At 36.3% G+C, this 22,375-nt stretch overlaps 3 protein-coding genes across 4 annotated transcripts in view; all 3 read left to right on the top strand.

The window, feature by feature from the left end:
• LOC130073052 (gastrula zinc finger protein XlCGF57.1-like) overlaps positions 1-22,375 on the top strand; it is a 175,251-nt gene that overhangs the window by 48,214 nt on the left and 104,662 nt on the right. The gene's annotated exons all lie outside the window — the stretch shown is intronic.
• LOC130073078 (gastrula zinc finger protein XlCGF7.1-like) lies at positions 375-22,229 on the top strand. Of its 2 annotated transcripts, none has more exons than XM_056238510.1 (2): positions 375-493; positions 751-1,748. In XM_056238510.1, exons 1-2 carry the CDS (start codon positions 430-432, stop codon positions 1,503-1,505), a joined length of 819 nt encoding a protein of 272 aa, XP_056094485.1. In that variant the 5' UTR covers positions 375-429; the 3' UTR covers positions 1,506-1,748. The 2 variants fall into 2 exon arrangements, with proteins under 2 accessions (XP_056094485.1, XP_056094483.1); XM_056238508.1 differs by lacking the exon at positions 751-1,748 and adding an exon at positions 21,186-22,229 and having other exon boundaries at positions 379-487.
• LOC130073064 (gastrula zinc finger protein XlCGF7.1-like) overlaps positions 18,953-22,375 on the top strand; it is a 28,303-nt gene continuing 24,880 nt past the window's right edge. The window contains exon 1 of the mRNA XM_056238491.1: positions 18,953-19,071. The gene's annotated coding sequence lies outside the window, so the exon portion shown is untranslated. The remainder of the gene's footprint in view (positions 19,072-22,375) is intronic.

The following is a 22,375-nucleotide window of genomic DNA, read 5'->3' as shown; positions in this document are numbered from 1 at the left end:
CTCAAGGAAATGTGTTAATTACTTAAGTCACTCAATTCGCACAAGTTTGTTTTTTCTTTGTAACATAAATTCTACACTCAATGCAAGATGCAATGAATGACAATAATTGTGCATCACCACTTAACAGTCAAATTCCATGATCACTGAATTTACTCTGGGCTTGATATGAAGGCCAAAGTATCAATTTAATAATCATTGAATTGTTTCTAAACAACGATTTGCACCTGGATAATCTCGAGTGATTGTAAGTCTGATGATCATCTGCTAAATGAGCAACAACGACCACAATTCACTCCTTCAGTCAGTGAAGCTCCCACAGCCGTTCATGAGAGTTTAAATGCTGTGGAATATTCCCATCTTCCCACAGGAGAAGAAGAAGCAAGCAGGAGGAATTACTCCAGGAGAAACGACGGACATACTATTGTAAAGATGGAGATTAAGGAAGAACCCTGCAGAATAAAAGATGAAGATACAGAGGAACAAATAGGTTGGTGTTTTCCTTCATTCTCTTTAATGACTGATGAGGAACATTAAGATGAAAACTGACATCTAAAAATAACATATAAAACTAGATACTAGTAGATGCAGTAGAAACTGGATTTGTGCTAAATTGAGATTTTGAACAATATTTATTTTTGTTTCTCATTTATCCTTTTATTGAATTATGGGAATTTAATTTGTTTATTTTGAATTTGTTTATTTAAGACAAACAGCATCAGTTTCAAAAACCTCATTTTTTCACAAATGAAGATGGAAATGCAGTCGTTTCAAAGACTGAAGAGAATTTCCCACAGAAACAAGCTGGAAAATCTGGAGTTGAAGGATCTTTAACCTGCTCTGAGTGTGGAAAGAGTTTTGTATGTAAATCAAAGCTGGACTCACACATGATGATTCACACTGGAGAAAGGCCTTTTACATGCACTCAGTGTGGAAAGAGTTTCATTCACAAAGGACACCTAAATGATCACATGAGAATTCACACTGGAGAAAGGCCTTATACATGCACTCAGTGTGGAAAGAGTTTCAGGTACAAAAGCGTTCTCAAAGATCATCTGCGCCGTCACTCTGGATTGAGATCATTTAGCTGTGATCAGTGTGATAAAACATTTGTTTCTGAATCAAGCTTAAGAAAACACATTAAAGTTCATGCTGCTGTGAAGCCTCACTTTTGTTCTTTTTGTGGAAAGAGTTTTTCACAACTGGAACATTTAAAAGTGCATGAGCGTATTCATACTGGTGTAAAACCTTATGTGTGCTTTGACTGTGGGAAGACCTTTACTAGATCCAGCAACTTAGAATCACACCAGAGAGTTCATACTGGAGAGAAACCGTACAAGTGCTCACACTGTGGAAAGAGTTTCTCTCGGTCAGGACACCTGAAAGATCATGAGAGAGTTCATACTGGAGAGAAACCGCACCAGTGCTCTTCATGTGAGAAGAGTTTCAGCCATTCATCTACTCTACTTAATCATAAGAAAAAGCATTGCCCGAAGATGTCTAAGTGAGCAAAGTTCACTTCTATAACTCGTAAATAAGCAAAAGATGGAATTACATTTAATACAGTAATTTAATCTAAAATTAGTATTGAAGTTTGATTGTTTGACAAGGGGAACCGGTTTAAATGGTTGTGAATTGCATTGTAAGTGTTGCATGTGTTGTTCTTCCGACACCCGTATTGATCCTCTGTTGTGTTGCACATGCGCAGTAAACACTGAGTGTTACTGTATACAAGATGAACTGAACAGTAAAGCAACAATGTGAAAATACTCGTGTCAGTGTCATCGCTCAAGCAGTGCATGGTCATCTCATACAGGTGGAACAAGAATAATAGTTCAGAAAACTTTCATTATTTTTATTGAACATAGTCAAAATTCTAAGAATGACATAATTCTACTCTTACTCCATCCAGTTCAGTGATGGTTAATTTCCATTGTAAAAATCATTAGTTATTAATTTAGTTCATTTATCTATGCTTCCCAGAGAACTACTGAAAAAGTTTATTAACAATCTAGTAACTACTATTAACTAAAAAGAAACTCTGATTAACGAACTAATAAGTAATAGCGCACAGATGAAAGTGGTACTTCACTATTAACTAATCAATAACTACTATTTTTTTAATGCTTCCCAGAGAACTACTGCAAATTTTCGTGATTCATGCAAAACTAATCAATAACCAATGCAGGACAAATGACTAGCACTACATTAACATTTTAACTGCTACTGTAAACGAATACACAAGGTTGTTTACATTATCAATATGTAATAGCATAGCAGACTTATGATTTGGGAAAGCTGTTAATAATTGGCCTATGCTGTCTATTTATCATCTGAATAATTTTAAAGAAGTGGATTTTTAAATGCAGTTGTCGGGACCTTACTTGTCCTGTGGCCAATTTTCCGGCATTCCTCTGGACTGGCATTGAATCACTGGAGTCATGGTGAGTACTGGAACATACTGAGTCTTCAGCCACCCAAATACCATATACATTTATTTTATTATTTAACCTACCTCCCCAAAAAATATGTTTTTATGTACGTCTCCTAGTGTGTGTGTGTGTGTGTGTGTGTGTGTGTGCATATCTTGTGAGTGATTAGAAGATTCTACACTTTATTGGCTTTTCATTAGTAGCCTAACTACTGTAAGAATCATGGTAACAAACTAGTAATGGCTCAAGTGTTACTACATACTTCTATGGGAATTACTAATTATTTGGATCCATATTCTAAAGTGAAGATCATGGGAACTAACTAGTCAACATGCCTGCAACATGACATCATGACTTTGCGTAAACATACACGCCACTTTCAAGTCAAGTGGCGATCCGCGTGTATGTCCACGCCGAAACGAATCGTGACATCTTTTGCGTGTATGTCTACGCCGTTAAACGTCCGAGTGATTCCGCGTGTGTGTACACGCCGTTAAAATGTCCGAGCGAAACGAAGCAAAATGTAGATCTACATCTGGGGAGCGATATTTTTTTCCTAGGATGGTAGATCTCATAAATGGTATTAACCCCAGTGACGGGTAGGTTTAGGGACGGGGTTGGGGTAGGTCATATATTTATATATACAGTAATATAACGTTAAGTCAACGGCGTTGATAAACACGCTGAAACGCGATTATGCGTGTTGATCATAGACAGTAAAAGAAATGGACACAGCGACCCCATAGACTTCAACGGAGAAAAGTGAAGTCAAATAGAAGCACTCACTTCCTGATTGCCAAGCGCACTGCGCATGCTCAAACTGAGCTTGAAGACGTAGTTGTGACGTGAGCAACCTGACTGACAGTTGTACGTCTTCTAGTAGTGGTGCCAAGAGGAATCTGAATCATTCCCTTCTGAATCTTGCAGAGCCGGAGATCGTGAGTATTAGCTGTTCATGAGCTCGCAGCAGGAGCAACTTTATGACTCTCTATGGGCTTCTCCCTTGACTTTATGCCTCCACGTCCCCCCGATTGCCTGTGAGCTTCTACATCTGTCTTTACGGTCATTTCTCTTCTATGCGACAGAGAGTCGCGTGTTATGACGCAATCGTTAGCCTATTTTTACTAAAACTGCTTCTACGTGGCCACAACGTAAGATACAAGGTAATGGAGCATTTTATACATTGTCGTGTTTCTTTAGAAATAAATAATGGACAAATGGAGTCTTTAAACGTCTCAGATGTAAAGTTATTCGCTGTCAAAGTGACGCAAAAATGAATGGGAGTCAATGGGATGCTAACAGCAGGTAAAGGCTTGTTAGCCAATGGCGGCGCCCGGGGAGACTTCAGTTTCCGGCTGGTGGATTACCCCCTTGGTGTTGATAGCACGCCAAAAATGGAAATACGAATTGGTGTGTCATACATACGTCATTTCATGAGATCAGTCTGAACTAGTAATGACTCAAGTGTTACTGATCTAGACATGATTTGTGAGTAGTATTAACATAAACCATGTGTCAAAAAAGGTGTTTTATGACTTGATTTATGGCCCTATGTACTGTCGTAGTGTTCTTGTATCAAGAAAACAGTGTTTCTGATTTACGGTGGTAGCTGACAGGCTCCTGTATGTCTAGGAAGTTTGGAGCCGTGTGACATCCTCCTTTGGTGAGATCCGGGAAACTTTTAAAAGACAAAAACCTTTTGTTTGATTTTATGACCATCTTTTGGTAGATTTAGGCACCCCTTGTCACTCATGATTGACAGAGACTCCATGTGTCAACAAAAATCTGGGCTCCTTCCAGTCAGCTGGGGGGAAACTGTTGCTGATTGTATTTTCCTTTGATTGTTGGGGGTGAAATTCACCCAAGCAGGTATCACGTAATGGTGGCACCCTGAGTGTTGAAAACCTTTGTTGTAGGGTAGCCTATATGTTAATTGAGTCAAAACATTTGAGTCAAGGCATTCAGGAATACCATTAGCCCTACGTGTGTGTGTGTGTGTGTGTGTGTGTGTGTGTGTGTGTGTGTGTGTGTGTGTGTGTGTGTGTGTGTGTGTGTGTGCCACAGTAGGATGTAGTACCTGAACTATAGGTTTATGTTACCTAAGACAAAGAATCAAAACATTTTTCTAAAATCACAGTTAAGGTGTTTACAAGTGGAACTGGCGGGGGAAGAGTGCAACCTAAATGGCTTTGTTAATGGTTTTACGACAGTTGCTTAGGCTGGATGTTTAAAGAATGACACTTCATCAAAAGCTTTCTGGTGATTCTCTGGGCTCGCACACAAAAAACATTTTTAGTGTATATCAGTTTGGTCGTTACTTTTGTTATTTTAGTATTTTTTAAAGAAAATGTTTTAGTTTTTACCCCAACCCATAGTGTATGTGTGTGTGTGTGTGTGTGTGTGTGTGTGTGTGTGTGTGTGTGTGTTGCAAAACAACAACAGATTTACATATTTTACTTCAAACTAAGAGATTTTAAATGTTCAGACATTTATACATTTGTTTGCCACAAAAAGCAAGGAAAGTTGTCTATTTTCTTTAAATAAAACTTTTACTTTATTGTATTCTTTAAAACAGACTGATAACCAGCAACTGGTATTAGAACTGTAGCCAAGCAGTTTACTCACACGAGTAAAACACAATTTTCACTAGAAAATGTATGACTGAACCTTTTTCTTTTGACAAACCTACATTTCAAATTATACCTGAGGTGTGTAACAACCACACATTGATTCCTAAGATCCAGGGGCACAGTGCAAACAAGCAAAAGTCAAGAAATCAAATCTTAGTGTAATCTCTGTGAGGTCAGAAAACAAAACTTTATGTTGAGTGATCCAGATAAATCTTTATGCTACAAAACATCATAGAAGTCACTAGCACTTTAAACATCCAGCACAAAATTAAAGAGATGAGCTCTATTACACATCCTCCAAAAGTGTGTGTGTGTGTGTGTGTGTGTGTGTGTGTGTGTGTGTGTGTGTGTGTGTGTGTGTGTGTGTGTGTGTGTAAATAGTACTGCTAAACTCTTTGTGCGTATTTTTACACGCTAACATATTTTGACAGGGGGTATTTCACACCGCAGTGATACAAAGTTTTCACACTCTTGAATAACTTTCAAACATAATCTTTATATAGTTACTGTATGTGTGTCCAAAAACATCTGTAAGATTCAAAAGACCAAATCAGTAAGAAAAGAGGGCACAGCATACATTGAAAAGCAAGATTTATAATAAATACACAAAATCCATTTGTGAACAAATGTGAAAGTTGGTACATTTTGTTTTGTAAGTAGTGTTTTTATCACTCCACTAGTGTTATTCGTCTTATTCAGATATTTTGTTAAAATATTTTGTTTGTTGGACTCTTCTTTGAGAACTCTCAACATTCAGTGTTTATAGGAATAAATGTAAATTAAGAATTTAAGTGATAGTATTTCTGCTTGAGAGTGTTTGACTAAATTGATATTTCTTGCAATGCAACTTTACAGCTATCTATGATTTCAGTTTACACAAAGCATCAACACGAAAAATAAGTTATGCTTTTAGTTTAAGTTTTACACTTAATCTGTTACAACTGAATCGCATCTGACTATTGCACTGAGAGCTATACATTGATTCATTTCATCAACTTTAATAATGGTAAATAATGTTCCACACTCTGGCAAAATGAAAAGAAATAATGAAGTGTGCATAAATCACCATGTAAATTCAAGACCCCAAATCACTAAGAAAATAAATTACGCCATACAGACATTGTTTATGATGCATACATAGAAAACTCAAATGTTGAGCAATTTGTACTTTTGTTTCATGTTTTGTAAATATGGTTTTGCAAAGGCTTTTTTATCGCACCACTAGACATAGTCATCTTGTTGAGATGACACTGTTCACATTTCTTTCTTTTTTTGGTTTTGTTTTAGGTGAAGACAGAAACGATGTAAGTTTATGCTGTTCCGCACATGGGAAAACATGTGTGATGAACGCATGGCTTACATTTAAGAGGCTTTTTTTTTTTTTTTTTTTATAAATGACTGAACTTTCTCCTTTTGACAAAACCAGTATTTCATATTATATTATACTTAATAGTATATTAAGTTGCTCAACGTCCCGCTTAGCATTAAAGATTAGTTTGTTTTTAATTGGTATCATCATCTTCTTTGACTCAAATAAAGTTACTATATGTGCTATAAATCTTCGTAATTTTTTTTTTTTTGCTCTTCTGACAGATTTGTTAGAGGAACTATATGCCACAGTATTGTAATGCAAACACATTAAGAACAATAAAGTTACAGGTCCTTGTAAAGACTATGAGTAAAATTCAAACAATCGTTATACAGGATTTATGTTTGCACAAAAGGAAATACAAGAGGTAAATTTACTTCAACCGTGTGTACGGGGTATAAGAGGGTTGAAAAGCTGTTTATAATAAACACACATAAGTGTGCAAATGACGGTTCTATTACGCCGATAGATTTAGTCATCTTGTTCAGACAGCAGATGATACTGTTTCACAGTATGTATGTAGGACTGTATGTTTTTAGGTGAAGACTTTTCTTAAAGAGCTGTCAACATTCTGCGTTTTATAGGAATAAATGACAATTCATTTAAGTAATAGTCTTTCTGTTTGAGAATATTTGACTAAGCTGATACTTTGTTTAGGTCAACTTCCCCCATCTATCTATGATGTGGTCTATATATGCTGTTTTACACTTAAAACCATACGGCAGAGTCACATTTGACTATTGCCCTGAGAGATGCGTATTCATTAAAGCATGAGGTTGTTAAACAAAGTTCCACACTTTGGTAAATCCTGCAGATAAAATTGCACAAAAGCAAATTCTAGAGGTCAAATTAAAAAAAAAAAAAAAAAAAAAAGTAAATACAACATGAGCCATTTAAAACAGATACAGAAGCCCTCTCTTCCGATCTATTGCTAAAGTTTAAGAATAAAATGCTGTTTAAGAACAGCATAAGAAAATTACACACATTTTAAACCGATATTATTTTAGGTCTGTCTACGAAGAGGTCACAAGACATATAATAGGACCAACATGAAAAGTGAGACTTGATGTTTTTATGTTACATACATACAACCGTTACACTTAAAACAAAACCTATCGATTAGCTATATTATGAGTCAAGGTGTCACAGACACACAATTCGTCATGTTTGTCTTCACAATCGGGGATTCTTTAAGAAAAACAGTATGTGTCCATCATCAGTGTATACCAAATTTGTTTAATATATCTTCATTTTCCACAATTATAAATATTGATTAGCAACAGCTCAATGGTTACCAAATGCTAGTGAAGAGATTATCTACAGAATGTCACTGGCACATTAGTTAGCTATTAGTGATAGTGGCCCTGGTATCGTCACATCGCAGTGAGTACACATATAAACCACAACGTTTTTGACTATGAAGCCAGGCCAAAAACAGAAAACGGCAATTAGTTGTAGCAGTATGGAGATTGAGTTATGTTCTTTGATTTTGCAAAGAACATAACAGCAGCATTCTTTTTGTAATGTCGGGTGTGATTGTAATGCTTGTGTGGTGTTTTCTTTACACTTTCCCCATCGATGTCTGTTTCCCATGTCATGTTAGTGAACTCTAGGTCTTCTCGCCTTCTATTTGGTCATAAGTGACAGTATTCACATGAATTTGCATGATTTAATAACTTCGAATGCTGGGTGTTATATCCATATCTGTGTTACACAACATATTTTCAACACAAGCTGTTTATGTTGAGCGTAAGCATCGGTAAGTGTCAACATGTATGGAAAAGACCATTGTGTTACAGCAAAACCACTATCGGTGGAATGATATTGTAATGTATAGAGTTTTTTGCATTAATAAATTTGTATACATTAATTAACATTACCTCATTGTTTTAATTAACATTACCTCATTGTTTCTTGACATACGTTTATAACCGTGATCCAATTTTCACATCTCAAAGAATCTTACAGACGGAAAATGTTTATCCAGAATTTAGACTACTGTTAAAAAAAAAAGTCGACGTGTAGGGATAAATACAATCGGTACATTGTATTTAATGTCACTATAGAGACAATTTAATGCACGCTTCAGGGGCTGAACTTTTAACATTTTAATATTTGGTAAAAGTTAACTTAAAGTCTGCACAAAAAGAAAAAAAGAAATTCCATCCTTTCTAAATGCATGTTATGGATCTATTGAGAACACCAGTGCCTATGTTTTGACCTTGTAATGTTTATTCAAATTTGTTGGAAAATCAAAAATACATGTAGGCTTTACTCAACTTTTTATGTCAACCGGTTTTACGTAGATGCCGCATTTAATTAACATTGTTTATTTCAGGTTACTTAATTTTCTTACATAACATTAATTCAATTTCATTTAGTGTAATCAGGTTAACATTCTTAATTTTGTCCAAAACTATTAAGTTCAATTATCCTAAACTGTTATATCCAAGGCATATATCCAAAGTAGTTGTTTTTTATTATTATTAAAACCACTTTAATTATTGTTAGCACGTCCTCACCCCCGGTCTACACTTTACCACAATGGTAACCTCCAAAAACACTAACACACCAGAAACTCTTTTAAATATAATCATAAAAGAACATTAAACATTGACAAGTACCAATTTTTTATCCTGATGAAAATGATGGGAAGGGGGAAATCCTCTTCCTAGTTTTCTATATTTGCTATATTGCTATGGGTATGTAATCTCAACCCAAATGGATTAAGTAAAATGGTTGAAAAGAATCGTGTTGGATTAACTCCATTTACTTAAGTATATTGAACAAGCATCAAATGTTATTTTTGGTATACTGAAACATGAAAATATTGAGTTAAGTCAAACGCAACTGTTTCAAGTCAGATTAACGCAATGTATTGTGTTTGAATGAGAAAGCTAATACAACCGTGTTAAATGAAATTATTATTTTTTTGACTGAATTCTCTCTGGCGACATCAAGGACTTGTTGTTTATGCAGGACATAGTTATTTATGGCTTCCTGAAGACAACCCCCTCCAGCGGGGGGTTATATTATCCGCCCTGATAATCTCACAGAGCTACACAGAGCTCTGGTGACCTGCTGACAGAGCTGCCCTAACAGGAGAGTACATGTTCCAGTGTGGACATCTCTACTAACATCTCAGCGATCAAAGGAACATTGTCTGATTGCTACATGGACTGCCAAATACCGCTTCAACATTCCCCTATACCTGAGCATGACACAAATTGCGCTTCTTCGACTAATAACACTTTGGAGGATCAGACGCATAAACCTAAACTTCAGAGTGTTAATGCACAAGACTTGGACGATTGTGCTGCAAGGACTCAATCACATGACATTCCAGGAACTATCCGAATCTTTCAACATCGAATAGGGGACAAAGTTTACACCATCCATGAAGTTTTGTTCTAAAAAAAAAATCTAAAAATTTCTAACTAAAGGCTTGATGGAGCGCGACTGCCCGCTGAGTTCTGAAGATGCTGCGCACAAGCCTACAGTGTACGAGTGCGCCACGAGCAAAGAGTGCCGTTTAAGAGCTACAATAGACTGTATGTTTGAAGATTATTTTAGAGGCCAGATGGTTGACTTGATGCATAAGATCATCGATGGTGCGTGTGATTCGAATAATGACTGTGCGGGAGATACCAGACGTGTAACAAATCTCAAAAATGAAATGATTGTAAGAGGCCTAACAAATTCGTGGCATGATGTTACGATTGTGTGTCTTAATGCCAACGAGCCAGTCTGTGTAATTCTCAGAAAAGTTCTGGGTGTGGTGTTTGATTGTAGTAACGAGTTTGGAGTTCTATGTATGTGTACGTTTGTAACAGATCTATGTGTGTCACTGTTTTCAAAAAATGAGAAATTATGTGACGTCGGTGAAATTATTGAAACTTTAGTCAGCTTCATCCTGGAGCAAAACATGATAGCATGCCGCGATTTCCTATTCTGGCTCGATCACCTGTAAATGGAGTTATTGTTTTACTTTATGTATATGTAATTAATGTTGAAATAAAAGGTTTATCCACTTAAGTCATCATTCTTACGTGACCGTGTCTAAGCTAAAAATGGTATTATACATATTGATTCTTGTAGAGTAATAATTTAATGATCTTCATTCTTTGTTTTGCTGCATTTTAAAAAATACTACATGATTTAAAAGATTAAATATTTCAGAGATCCTTGGAGATCATTGTAACGGTGTACGGGGGTGGTCTTCAGGAAGCCATAAATAACTATGTCCTGCATAAACAACAAGTCCTTGATGTCGCCAGAGAGAATTCAGTCAAAAAAATAATAATTTCATTTAACACGGTTGTATTAGCTTTCTCATTCAAACACAATACATTGCGTTAATCTGACTTGAAACAGTTGCGTTTGACTTAACTCAATATTTTCATGTTTCAGTATACCAAAAATAACATTTGATGCTTGTTCAATATACTTAAGTAAATGGAGTTAATCCAACACGATTCTTTTCAACCATTTTACTTAATCCATTTGGGTTGAGATTACATACCCATAGCAATATAGCAAATATAGAAAACTAGGAAGAGGATTTCCCCCTTCCCATCATTTTCATCAGGATAAAAAATTGGTACTTGTCAATGTTTAATGTTCTTTTATGATTATATTTAAAAGAGTTTCTGGTGTGTTAGTGTTTTTGGAGGTTACCATTGTGGTAAAGTGTAGACCGGGGGTGAGGACGTGCTAACAATAATTAAAGTGGTTTTAATAATAATAAAAAACAACTACTTTGGATATATGCCTTGGATATAACAGTTTAGGATAATTGAACTTAATAGTTTTGGACAAAATTAAGAATGTTAACCTGATTACACTAAATGAAATTGAATTAATGTTATGTAAGAAAATTAAGTAACCTGAAATAAACAATGTTAATTAAATGCGGCATCTACGTAAAACCGGTTGACATAAAAAGTTGAGTAAAGCCTACATGTATTTTTGATTTTCCAACAAATTTGAATAAACATTACAAGGTCAAAACATAGGCACTGGTGTTCTCAATAGATCCATAACATGCATTTAGAAAGGATGGAATTTCTTTTTTTCTTTTTGTGCAGACTTTAAGTTAACTTTTACCAAATATTAAAATGTTAAAAGTTCAGCCCCTGAAGCGTGCATTAAATTGTCTCTATAGTGACATTAAATACAATGTACCGATTGTATTTATCCCTACACGTCGACTTTTTTTTTTAACAGTAGTCTAAATTCTGGATAAACATTTTCCGTCTGTAAGATTCTTTGAGATGTGAAAATTGGATCACGGTTATAAACGTATGTCAAGAAACAATGAGGTAATGTTAATTAAAACAATGAGGTAATGTTAATTAATGTATACAAATTTATTAATGCAAAAAACTCTATACATTACAATATCATTCCACCGATAGTGGTTTTGCTGTAACACAATGGTCTTTTCCATACATGTTGACACTTACCGATGCTTACGCTCAACATAAACAGCTTGTGTTGAAAATATGTTGTGTAACACAGATATGGATATAACACCCAGCATTCGAAGTTATTAAATCATGCAAATTCATGTGAATACTGTCACTTATGACCAAATAGAAGGCGAGAAGACCTAGAGTTCACTAACATGACATGGGAAACAGACATCGATGGGGAAAGTGTAAAGAAAACACCACACAAGCATTACAATCACACCCGACATTACAAAAAGAATGCTGCTGTTATGTTCTTTGCAAAATCAAAGAACATAACTCAATCTCCATACTGCTACAACTAATTGCCGTTTTCTGTTTTTGGCCTGGCTTCATAGTCAAAAACGTTGTGGTTTATATGTGTACTCACTGCGATGTGACGATACCAGGGCCACTATCACTAATAGCTAACTAATGTGCCAGTGACATTCTGTAGATAATCTCTTCACTAGCATTTGGTAACCATTGAGCTGTTGCTAATCAATATTTATAATTGTGGAAAATGAAGATATATTAAACAAATTTGGTATACACTGATGATGGACACATACTGTTTTTCTTAAAGAATCCCCGATTGTGAAGACAAACATGACGAATTGTGTGTCTGTGACACCTTGACTCATAATATAGCTAATCGATAGGTTTTGTTTTAAGTGTAACGGTTGTATGTATGTAACATAAAAACATCAAGTCTCACTTTTCATGTTGGTCCTATTATATGTCTTGTGACCTCTTCGTAGACAGACCTAAAATAATATCGGTTTAAAATGTGTGTAATTTTCTTATGCTGTTCTTAAACAGCATTTTATTCTTAAACTTTAGCAATAGATCGGAAGAGAGGGCTTCTGTATCTGTTTTAAATGGCTCATGTTGTATTTACTTTTTTTTTTTTTTTTTTTTTTAATTTGACCTCTAGAATTTGCTTTTGTGCAATTTTATCTGCAGGATTTACCAAAGTGTGGAACTTTGTTTAACAACCTCATGCTTTAATGAATACGCATCTCTCAGGGCAATAGTCAAATGTGACTCTGCCGTATGGTTTTAAGTGTAAAACAGCATATATAGACCACATCATAGATAGATGGGGGAAGTTGACCTAAACAAAGTATCAGCTTAGTCAAATATTCTCAAACAGAAAGACTATTACTTAAATGAATTGTCATTTATTCCTATAAAACGCAGAATGTTGACAGCTCTTTAAGAAAAGTCTTCACCTAAAAACATACAGTCCTACATACATACTGTGAAACAGTATCATCTGCTGTCTGAACAAGATGACTAAATCTATCGGCGTAATAGAACCGTCATTTGCACACTTATGTGTGTTTATTATAAACAGCTTTTCAACCCTCTTATACCCCGTACACACGGTTGAAGTAAATTTACCTCTTGTATTTCCTTTTGTGCAAACATAAATCCTGTATAACGATTGTTTGAATTTTACTCATAGTCTTTACAAGGACCTGTAACTTTATTGTTCTTAATGTGTTTGCATTACAATACTGTGGCATATAGTTCCTCTAACAAATCTGTCAGAAGAGCAAAAAAAAAAAAATTACGAAGATTTATAGCACATATAGTAACTTTATTTGAGTCAAAGAAGATGATGATACCAATTAAAAACAAACTAATCTTTAATGCTAAGCGGGACGTTGAGCAACTTAATATACTATTAAGTATAATATAATATGAAATACTGGTTTTGTCAAAAGGAGAAAGTTCAGTCATTTATAAAAAAAAAAAAAAAAAAAGCCTCTTAAATGTAAGCCATGCGTTCATCACACATGTTTTCCCATGTGCGGAACAGCATAAACTTACATCGTTTCTGTCTTCACCTAAAACAAAACCAAAAAAAGAAAGAAATGTGAACAGTGTCATCTCAACAAGATGACTATGTCTAGTGGTGCGATAAAAAAGCCTTTGCAAAACCATATTTACAAAACATGAAACAAAAGTACAAATTGCTCAACATTTGAGTTTTCTATGTATGCATCATAAACAATGTCTGTATGGCGTAATTTATTTTCTTAGTGATTTGGGGTCTTGAATTTACATGGTGATTTATGCACACTTCATTATTTCTTTTCATTTTGCCAGAGTGTGGAACATTATTTACCATTATTAAAGTTGATGAAATGAATCAATGTATAGCTCTCAGTGCAATAGTCAGATGCGATTCAGTTGTAACAGATTAAGTGTAAAACTTAAACTAAAAGCATAACTTATTTTTCGTGTTGATGCTTTGTGTAAACTGAAATCATAGATAGCTGTAAAGTTGCATTGCAAGAAATATCAATTTAGTCAAACACTCTCAAGCAGAAATACTATCACTTAAATTCTTAATTTACATTTATTCCTATAAACACTGAATGTTGAGAGTTCTCAAAGAAGAGTCCAACAAACAAAATATTTTAACAAAATATCTGAATAAGACGAATAACACTAGTGGAGTGATAAAAACACTACTTACAAAACAAAATGTACCAACTTTCACATTTGTTCACAAATGGATTTTGTGTATTTATTATAAATCTTGCTTTTCAATGTATGCTGTGCCCTCTTTTCTTACTGATTTGGTCTTTTGAATCTTACAGATGTTTTTGGACACACATACAGTAACTATATAAAGATTATGTTTGAAAGTTATTCAAGAGTGTGAAAACTTTGTATCACTGCGGTGTGAAATACCCCCTGTCAAAATATGTTAGCGTGTAAAAATACGCACAAAGAGTTTAGCAGTACTATTTACACACACACACACACACACACACACACACACACACACACACACACACACACACACACTTTTGGAGGATGTGTAATAGAGCTCATCTCTTTAATTTTGTGCTGGATGTTTAAAGTGCTAGTGACTTCTATGATGTTTTGTAGCATAAAGATTTATCTGGATCACTCAACATAAAGTTTTGTTTTCTGACCTCACAGAGATTACACTAAGATTTGATTTCTTGACTTTTGCTTGTTTGCACTGTGCCCCTGGATCTTAGGAATCAATGTGTGGTTGTTACACACCTCAGGTATAATTTGAAATGTAGGTTTGTCAAAAGAAAAAGGTTCAGTCATACATTTTCTAGTGAAAATTGTGTTTTACTCGTGTGAGTAAACTGCTTGGCTACAGTTCTAATACCAGTTGCTGGTTATCAGTCTGTTTTAAAGAATACAATAAAGTAAAAGTTTTATTTAAAGAAAATAGACAACTTTCCTTGCTTTTTGTGGCAAACAAATGTATAAATGTCTGAACATTTAAAATCTCTTAGTTTGAAGTAAAATATGTAAATCTGTTGTTGTTTTGCAACACACACACACACACACACACACACACACACACACACATACACTATGGGTTGGGGTAAAAACTAAAACATTTTCTTTAAAAAATACTAAAATAACAAAAGTAACGACCAAACTGATATACACTAAAAATGTTTTTTGTGTGCGAGCCCAGAGAATCACCAGAAAGCTTTTGATGAAGTGTCATTCTTTAAACATCCAGCCTAAGCAACTGTCGTAAAACCATTAACAAAGCCATTTAGGTTGCACTCTTCCCCCGCCAGTTCCACTTGTAAACACCTTAACTGTGATTTTAGAAAAATGTTTTGATTCTTTGTCTTAGGTAACATAAACCTATAGTTCAGGTACTACATCCTACTGTGGCACACACACACACACACACACACACACACACACACACACACACACACACACACACACACACACACACACACACACACACACACACACACACACACACACACACACACACACACACACACACGTAGGGCTAATGGTATTCCTGAATGCCTTGACTCAAATGTTTTGACTCAATTAACATATAGGCTACCCTACAACAAAGGTTTTCAACACTCAGGGTGCCACCATTACGTGATACCTGCTTGGGTGAATTTCACCCCCAACAATCAAAGGAAAATACAATCAGCAACAGTTTCCCCCCAGCTGACTGGAAGGAGCCCAGATTTTTGTTGACACATGGAGTCTCTGTCAATCATGAGTGACAAGGGGTGCCTAAATCTACCAAAAGATGGTCATAAAATCAAACAAAAGGTTTTTGTCTTTTAAAAGTTTCCCGGATCTCACCAAAGGAGGATGTCACACGGCTCCAAACTTCCTAGACATACAGGAGCCTGTCAGCTACCACCGTAAATCAGAAACACTGTTTTCTTGATACAAGAACACTACGACAGTACATAGGGCCATAAATCAAGTCATAAAACACCTTTTTTGACACATGGTTTATGTTAATACTACTTTTGTGCAACCAAGCACAAAAGTCATTTCAAGCGTTAGAGATTTTTGGTGAACTTTTAAATAGTATCCACCTTTTTCCTGGTTAGCGAATTTACCCATGATTCATAGCGGGTTTGAACCGGAAGCCGGTTGTCCTTTTCCAGTTCGAAGCTTTATGAAGATTAGGCGCCGCTCGCTCAGAACGCCGCAGTAATGTGCTGGTTAGAAAATATGTTAAATAAGTAGGGCTGCCCCTGCCCGTGCACGACTGAAGTTGGGTTGGAAGTTATATACTATATGGGAGAGAATGCTAAACCATAATGGGCGTTTTCGTAATATATTGACTATTCTGTATCACAACGCACGCATAAAGCTTGCCACAAAAAAACGGCAAAAGTAATGATTATGCATGAAACATTTGAATTGTTTATTAATAAACTAGTGTTTTCTGTAAGTGTCGACTGCAAAGATAAATTTGATGCTGACTCGCCATGTTCGAAGTAGAGAACGCGCCTATAGAGAGAAATGCACACTTCATACGAATTACCCTATACATAAGCAGAGAGCAGCCCATTTTTGCTCGTTTTTAATTATTTTGTTTAAAAGTACATATTTCAAGCTTTCTGTAGATATACTTCTCATGTATGTGAGGCAAGTAACTTATAGCCTGCGCTGAGTTTCGTTGATTAATAAGACGCGCTCCAGTTCACGCGGCCGCGGCTCCGTGTCCTGTATATATTTGCTGCTTATTTATTAGTATTCCAAGCAATTTGTTGATAAAACATTGATTAAAATGAAGATACAATTTATACTAAACGAAATTCACTTTATTGAAAGGCTTTCTACAAAACAAAACTTAATAAGTGGTCAAATCATGTCTGTCTGAGCCATTCCAAATGTTTTCCGATATATTGGGCATTATGATCATATCTGACTCATCCCATGCGGTTCCCTTTTCATATAATCAACATAGATGAAATAAAAAATAAAAAACATTATATTGTGAAACTTACATATAAAACGTATGTTTAGTTTTTTTAAAACTTATATTTAAGCATCACTGCTCCGCTTTGCTCATGTGCTCGTGTGTAGCTTAGCCTATATGCATGTGTGCGTGATGTGATGGAGGGGTGCGATTTTCAAATAATAATTGAATAATACCCAGCGATCTTCGATTATTATTTTTGCTTGAAATGCCCATCCCTACTGTTAACGTATAGGGGTTTGTTAACAAAATGGTGCGGACTCTGCGGAGAGACATACACCTTTTTCCTATGCTTCAGTTTTAGCGTAGCTAACCAAAAACGTCTACTCTCTAGCATTGAATACGAACCGGACATGGGCATTCTCTCCTTTTTATCTTATGCTCAAAGCACCCAGTTTCTAAAAAGTTTTTTTTTATCTTCTTTTAATTGTTAAAAAAACCAACAACAGCACGTAGAGCCTGAACTCATTCTATCACTGCTAAAGCCCCGTTCACACCGCCAGCGACACGCAGCGACAAAGCGACATGATCCCATTCATTTCAATGGAGCGCTGGCGACATCCGGCGACACGAGCGACAGCGACCGTTGGCGACAGAATGTGGGCGTGTCAAGCGACAAGAGACAAGCGACAAAAGTTGAGAAATTTCAACTTTATGCAAATGTGAAGCGATTTTCGCGAGCGACAACCAATAGGAAAGTAGACTTTCAGTGGAGCTCACGTCACCGTCTCGAGTGCAGGCAAGACAGAGGAGTTCGAGGGAGATTTCACTGTTTATATGATTTGACTGTAACCACATACATGGATATAATAAAATGAGGCATGGAAAAGAAACTGTCGACAGTCTCAGTGAGTTTAATTCATACATTTAAAGTTCGAGTGTTGTAATTTTGTGATGCAAGTTTAGCACTGCTGCAGTTCGTTTTACAGTTTCCCCTGCATTATGTTAACTATTAGGGACAAGAAAATTGATTATTTGTCAAATTCGAATGACGTTTTAGTCATTTATGACGGAATGAGTGAGTTTAATTTGTTGATTCATTGATCGTTAATCTTGTAAATGATTTAATCCACTGAACACTGCTGTGGTAATATAAAAACACTCTCCCAACAGCATACTGTTTCTTTTGAGCCTAATTCCTAGTCAAATTAAAATGATATTGTTGTATATATATCACTTCTGACTGGTGGTATTTTGTATAGATATGGCCAGGCGTGCAGTCAACCAATAACATTAGAGCGACAGCACTACGAACGCCCACAAGCGACTTCACAGTACAGAGACTAGCGACATGTAGCGACAAAATCGCTGGCGGTGTGAACGGGGCTTTTATACAGTAACTTACGAACGGCAGTAGGCAACCGGAGTCGTCGTCATGGCGGCGCGCATTGTTTAGAGCAGAATAAGGTGGATACTTTTAGAAAATTTCTTTAGAAGTATTAAGTATCACTTCTAGTTAGTTCCCATGATCTTCACTTTAGAATACGGATCCAAATAATTAGTAATTCCCATAGAAGTATGTAGTAACACTTGAGTCATTATTAGTTTGTTACCATTATTAGTTTGTCATAAATAAGAGCACGCAAGAGAGAAAGCGCCACCGTCCTCCTCTGATTGCTGTGTTGTGACCGAAATAGTGCGCGCGGGAGAAAATACGCAGAACCGTTTTGTAAAATATATATTAATCATTTTTATTTTATCATATATCATTTTACAAAACCGTTTTGCGCACTATTTCAGTCACAACACCGCACTCGATAGTTTAATAGGGCTTGGTTTCCCCCAGTAGAGGCGCTCGAGCAACCGAAGCAATGACACACATCCGAGTCTAGGAGAAGAAGAGAAGTGAGCGAGGGAAGGGAACATAAACATGAGAAGTGGAACACAGCCGTTCATTCTGCTCTAAATCTGCTGTTTTCAGACTGTGAGTACATTCATTTTATTATTTATTAGGAGAAATCTAAATCCAAACGAGTCAGTTAATTTAGTGAATCACTCACAAATGAACCGACTGATGTTGTTCATTACGCTCGTGAAACATAAACTCTTTACTGGATGTTTTTTTACATTACAATTTGTGAAGATTATAAGTTGTTTTCATTTTATTTAATGAACAAATACATGTAAAATATTTAATGCATGTATTCATATTTTATGTAAGTGAATTGTTTCTAAACAGTTGTTTGATCAAAACACTTAAAGCTGGATAATCTCGAGTGATTGTAAGTGTGATGATCATCTGCTAAATGAGCAACAACGACCACAATTCACTCCTTCAGTCAGTGAAGCTCCCACAGCCGTTCATGAGAGTTTAAATGCTGGGGAATATTCCCATCTTCCCACAGGAGAAGAAGAAGCAAGCAGGAGGAATTACTCCAGGAGAAACTATTGTAAAGATGGAGATTGAGGAAGAACCCTGCAGAATAAAAGATGAAGAAACAGAGGAACAAATAGGTTGGTGTTTTCCTTCATTCTCTTTAATGACTAAAACTGACATAACAATACGTATAAAACTAGTTCAGGGTTGCCAACTTTGGGACTTTGACTGGAGTGAGACTGTAAAATTTCAGTGCGCGCGGAGAAATTTTTTGGTAACCCTAACCCTAATTGTAAAAATGTCAGTCCTTGTTTACTTAGTATAAACCCTGATTTATGCAACAACAACAACAACAAAAAAAAAATAGAATGGAAACGGTTTTTTTTTTTCAAAATGTACAATTAATTTAATGATTGCACAATAAAAAAATAAAGATAGAGGTGATTAAATAACAAATAACAAACATGTAAAACAACAACATCTAAACAATAAGAAGTCTCAAAACAAAAGGGACACATAATAGTTACTCCACCTCCCCAGAAAACCACAACACACAAGTCTCACAAATTAGGCCTGTTATATACGCCACAGTGTCAGTTTGTCCTGATCACTGCCTCTGCAAGAGCTCTGTATCTGAAGCAGGGTTCGATCCGTTCATGAACAATCCGTTCATTGCGTCTGTCACGTGACAAATGAACAAAAGACTCGGAAGGTAAAGTAATTATTTATGTTCCCTGTAAATTATTTTTGACTGGATTATAATGATTTCTTAATTCAGAATATGATAAAGACTGCGTAGGTGGATGTGTTCGGGGAATTTAGCTGTTAAAAGTATAACATTTAAAGCCCTTTTAAATGAACGAAATGACTCAAAAAAAAGATTCGTTCATTTATATGAACGAGATCGAACAAGCGAGTCAGTAAAATGATCCGAACTTCCCATCACAGGGTGCCATCAAGTGACAGTCTGTGGGGTCAGTCTTGTTTAGGCCAATAACTGAAAAGGTTCGCTCAGCATCCGCATGTGAGTGTGGCAGGCTCAACACAATCTGGACAACCTTTGATAATTTGGGGAATTTTAAAATGCCACTCGCCCGATTTGCCAAAACCTAATTTGTACCATGAGCCTATTTTTATGGAGCAATTAGCAAGCCCACATAACGCACGTCAGACAACATTTGCAACTTTGAAGTCTGTACTCAGACTGATAAGGCAAGGCTACGACACTATAGTAACAAGGCACACCATTTTATTATCTGCTTACCTTGATTGTCATCCAAACTTTCAAACGTGCATCAGTGTTCTCCGACTCCGAACCTATGCTCTGAACTCTCTCTGAACTTTTCACACGCAACTGACGTCAGGTGCAAGGTTTTCAGCGAATCAACGATCAGAGAATACTGCCGTGAGAACGATGTTGTAGGCAGATGTTACAGCTGCGGGCCTTAAACTCCTCTCATGTCATTAATACGCTGTGGTCTAGTCATTAACAAAAAATTAACGGATTGAGAGGGGAGAAAAATGGATTTTGGCGTGACATTTCTTGCGTGTGCGTGAGATTGATGCTGAAAGCGTGAGTGTCACGCCAGATGCGTGAGAGTTGGCAACCCTGCTAGTTACTTGTAGACTCCGTAGTAAACTGGATTTTGCTCATTTGTGCTTTCTGATTTTGTTTTTAATTTGTCCGTCCGTGAGCAATTCAAATTTAATGTTGTTTTTAGACCCGATGGAAGTGAATGAAGACAAACAGCATTTCACAAATAAAGATGAAAACATAACTCCACAGACTGAAAAGAATTTCACACAGAAGCAAACTGGAGTCAATGGATCTTTCACCTGCTCTGAGTGTGGAAAGAGTTTCATACGTAAAGGAAACCTAAATCAGCACATGAGAATTCACACTGGAGAAAGACCGTTCACATGCTCTCAGTGTGGAAAGAGTTTCACAACAAAAAGAGTTCTGAACGATCATCTTCTCTCTCACTCTGGAGTGAGATCATTCAGCTGTGATCAGTGTGATAAAACATTTGTTTTTGGATCAGGCTTAAGAACACACATTAAAACTCATGCTGATGTGAAGCCTCACTTTTGCTCTTTTTGTGGAAAGAGTTTTTCACTATTGCAAAGTTTAAAAGATCATGAGAGTATTCATACTGGTGTGAGACCTCATGTGTGCTCTGACTGTGGGAAGACCTTTATTACATCGAGTGACTTAAAAAAACACCAGAGAGTTCATACTGGAGAGAAACCGTACAAGTGTTCACACTGTGGAAAGAGTTTTGCTCTGTCAGGAAACCTGAAAACACATGAGCGAGTTCATACTGGAGAGAAACCTTATGAGTGTTCACACTGTGGAAAGAGTTTCGCTTATTTATCATCCTGTGCAGATCATGAGAGAGTTCATACTGGAGAGAAACCGTACAAGTGCTCTTTATGTGGAAAGAGTTTCACCCAACTATCTAATCTAAAGACTCATGAGAGCAAGCATTAAGATGAAGATCTCTAAATGATCATTTTCAACAAGCACAAATAGACGTGAATTATTGTATTACTTTCATTCTCCCTCTTCTTTTGAAGCAGATTCTGTGTCGCATCATCAGGATAAATCAGTGTTTCTGTATAAAGTGAGCATTTACAATCCCACTCTAGATGGCAGCATTTGTTGTCATTCTCAGTCATTTCAAGGTTTCGTGGATGAAGAATCGGCTCTAAATCTACGTTTGCCAACTTCTGGACAAGGAAATAAGGGACACTCAAAATATTTGTACTGTACCACAGCATATTGGCGCTTTTTCACTGCGTGGTACGACTCGGCTCAGCACGGCACGGCTCGGTTCGCTTTAGCTCGGTTTGGTTTTCCACTGCAGTTAGTACCGCTTCAAAGTGGGTGGGATTAAAGCAGTGCCCTCGG

The sequence above is a fragment of the Rhinichthys klamathensis genome, unplaced genomic scaffold, assembly GCF_029890125.1.
Source record: "Rhinichthys klamathensis goyatoka isolate OS25496 unplaced genomic scaffold, OSU_Roscu_1.1 h1tg000523l_1, whole genome shotgun sequence".
NCBI lineage: Eukaryota > Metazoa > Chordata > Actinopteri > Cypriniformes > Leuciscidae > Rhinichthys > Rhinichthys klamathensis.
This window is presented reverse-complemented; position numbering and strand designations above follow the sequence as displayed.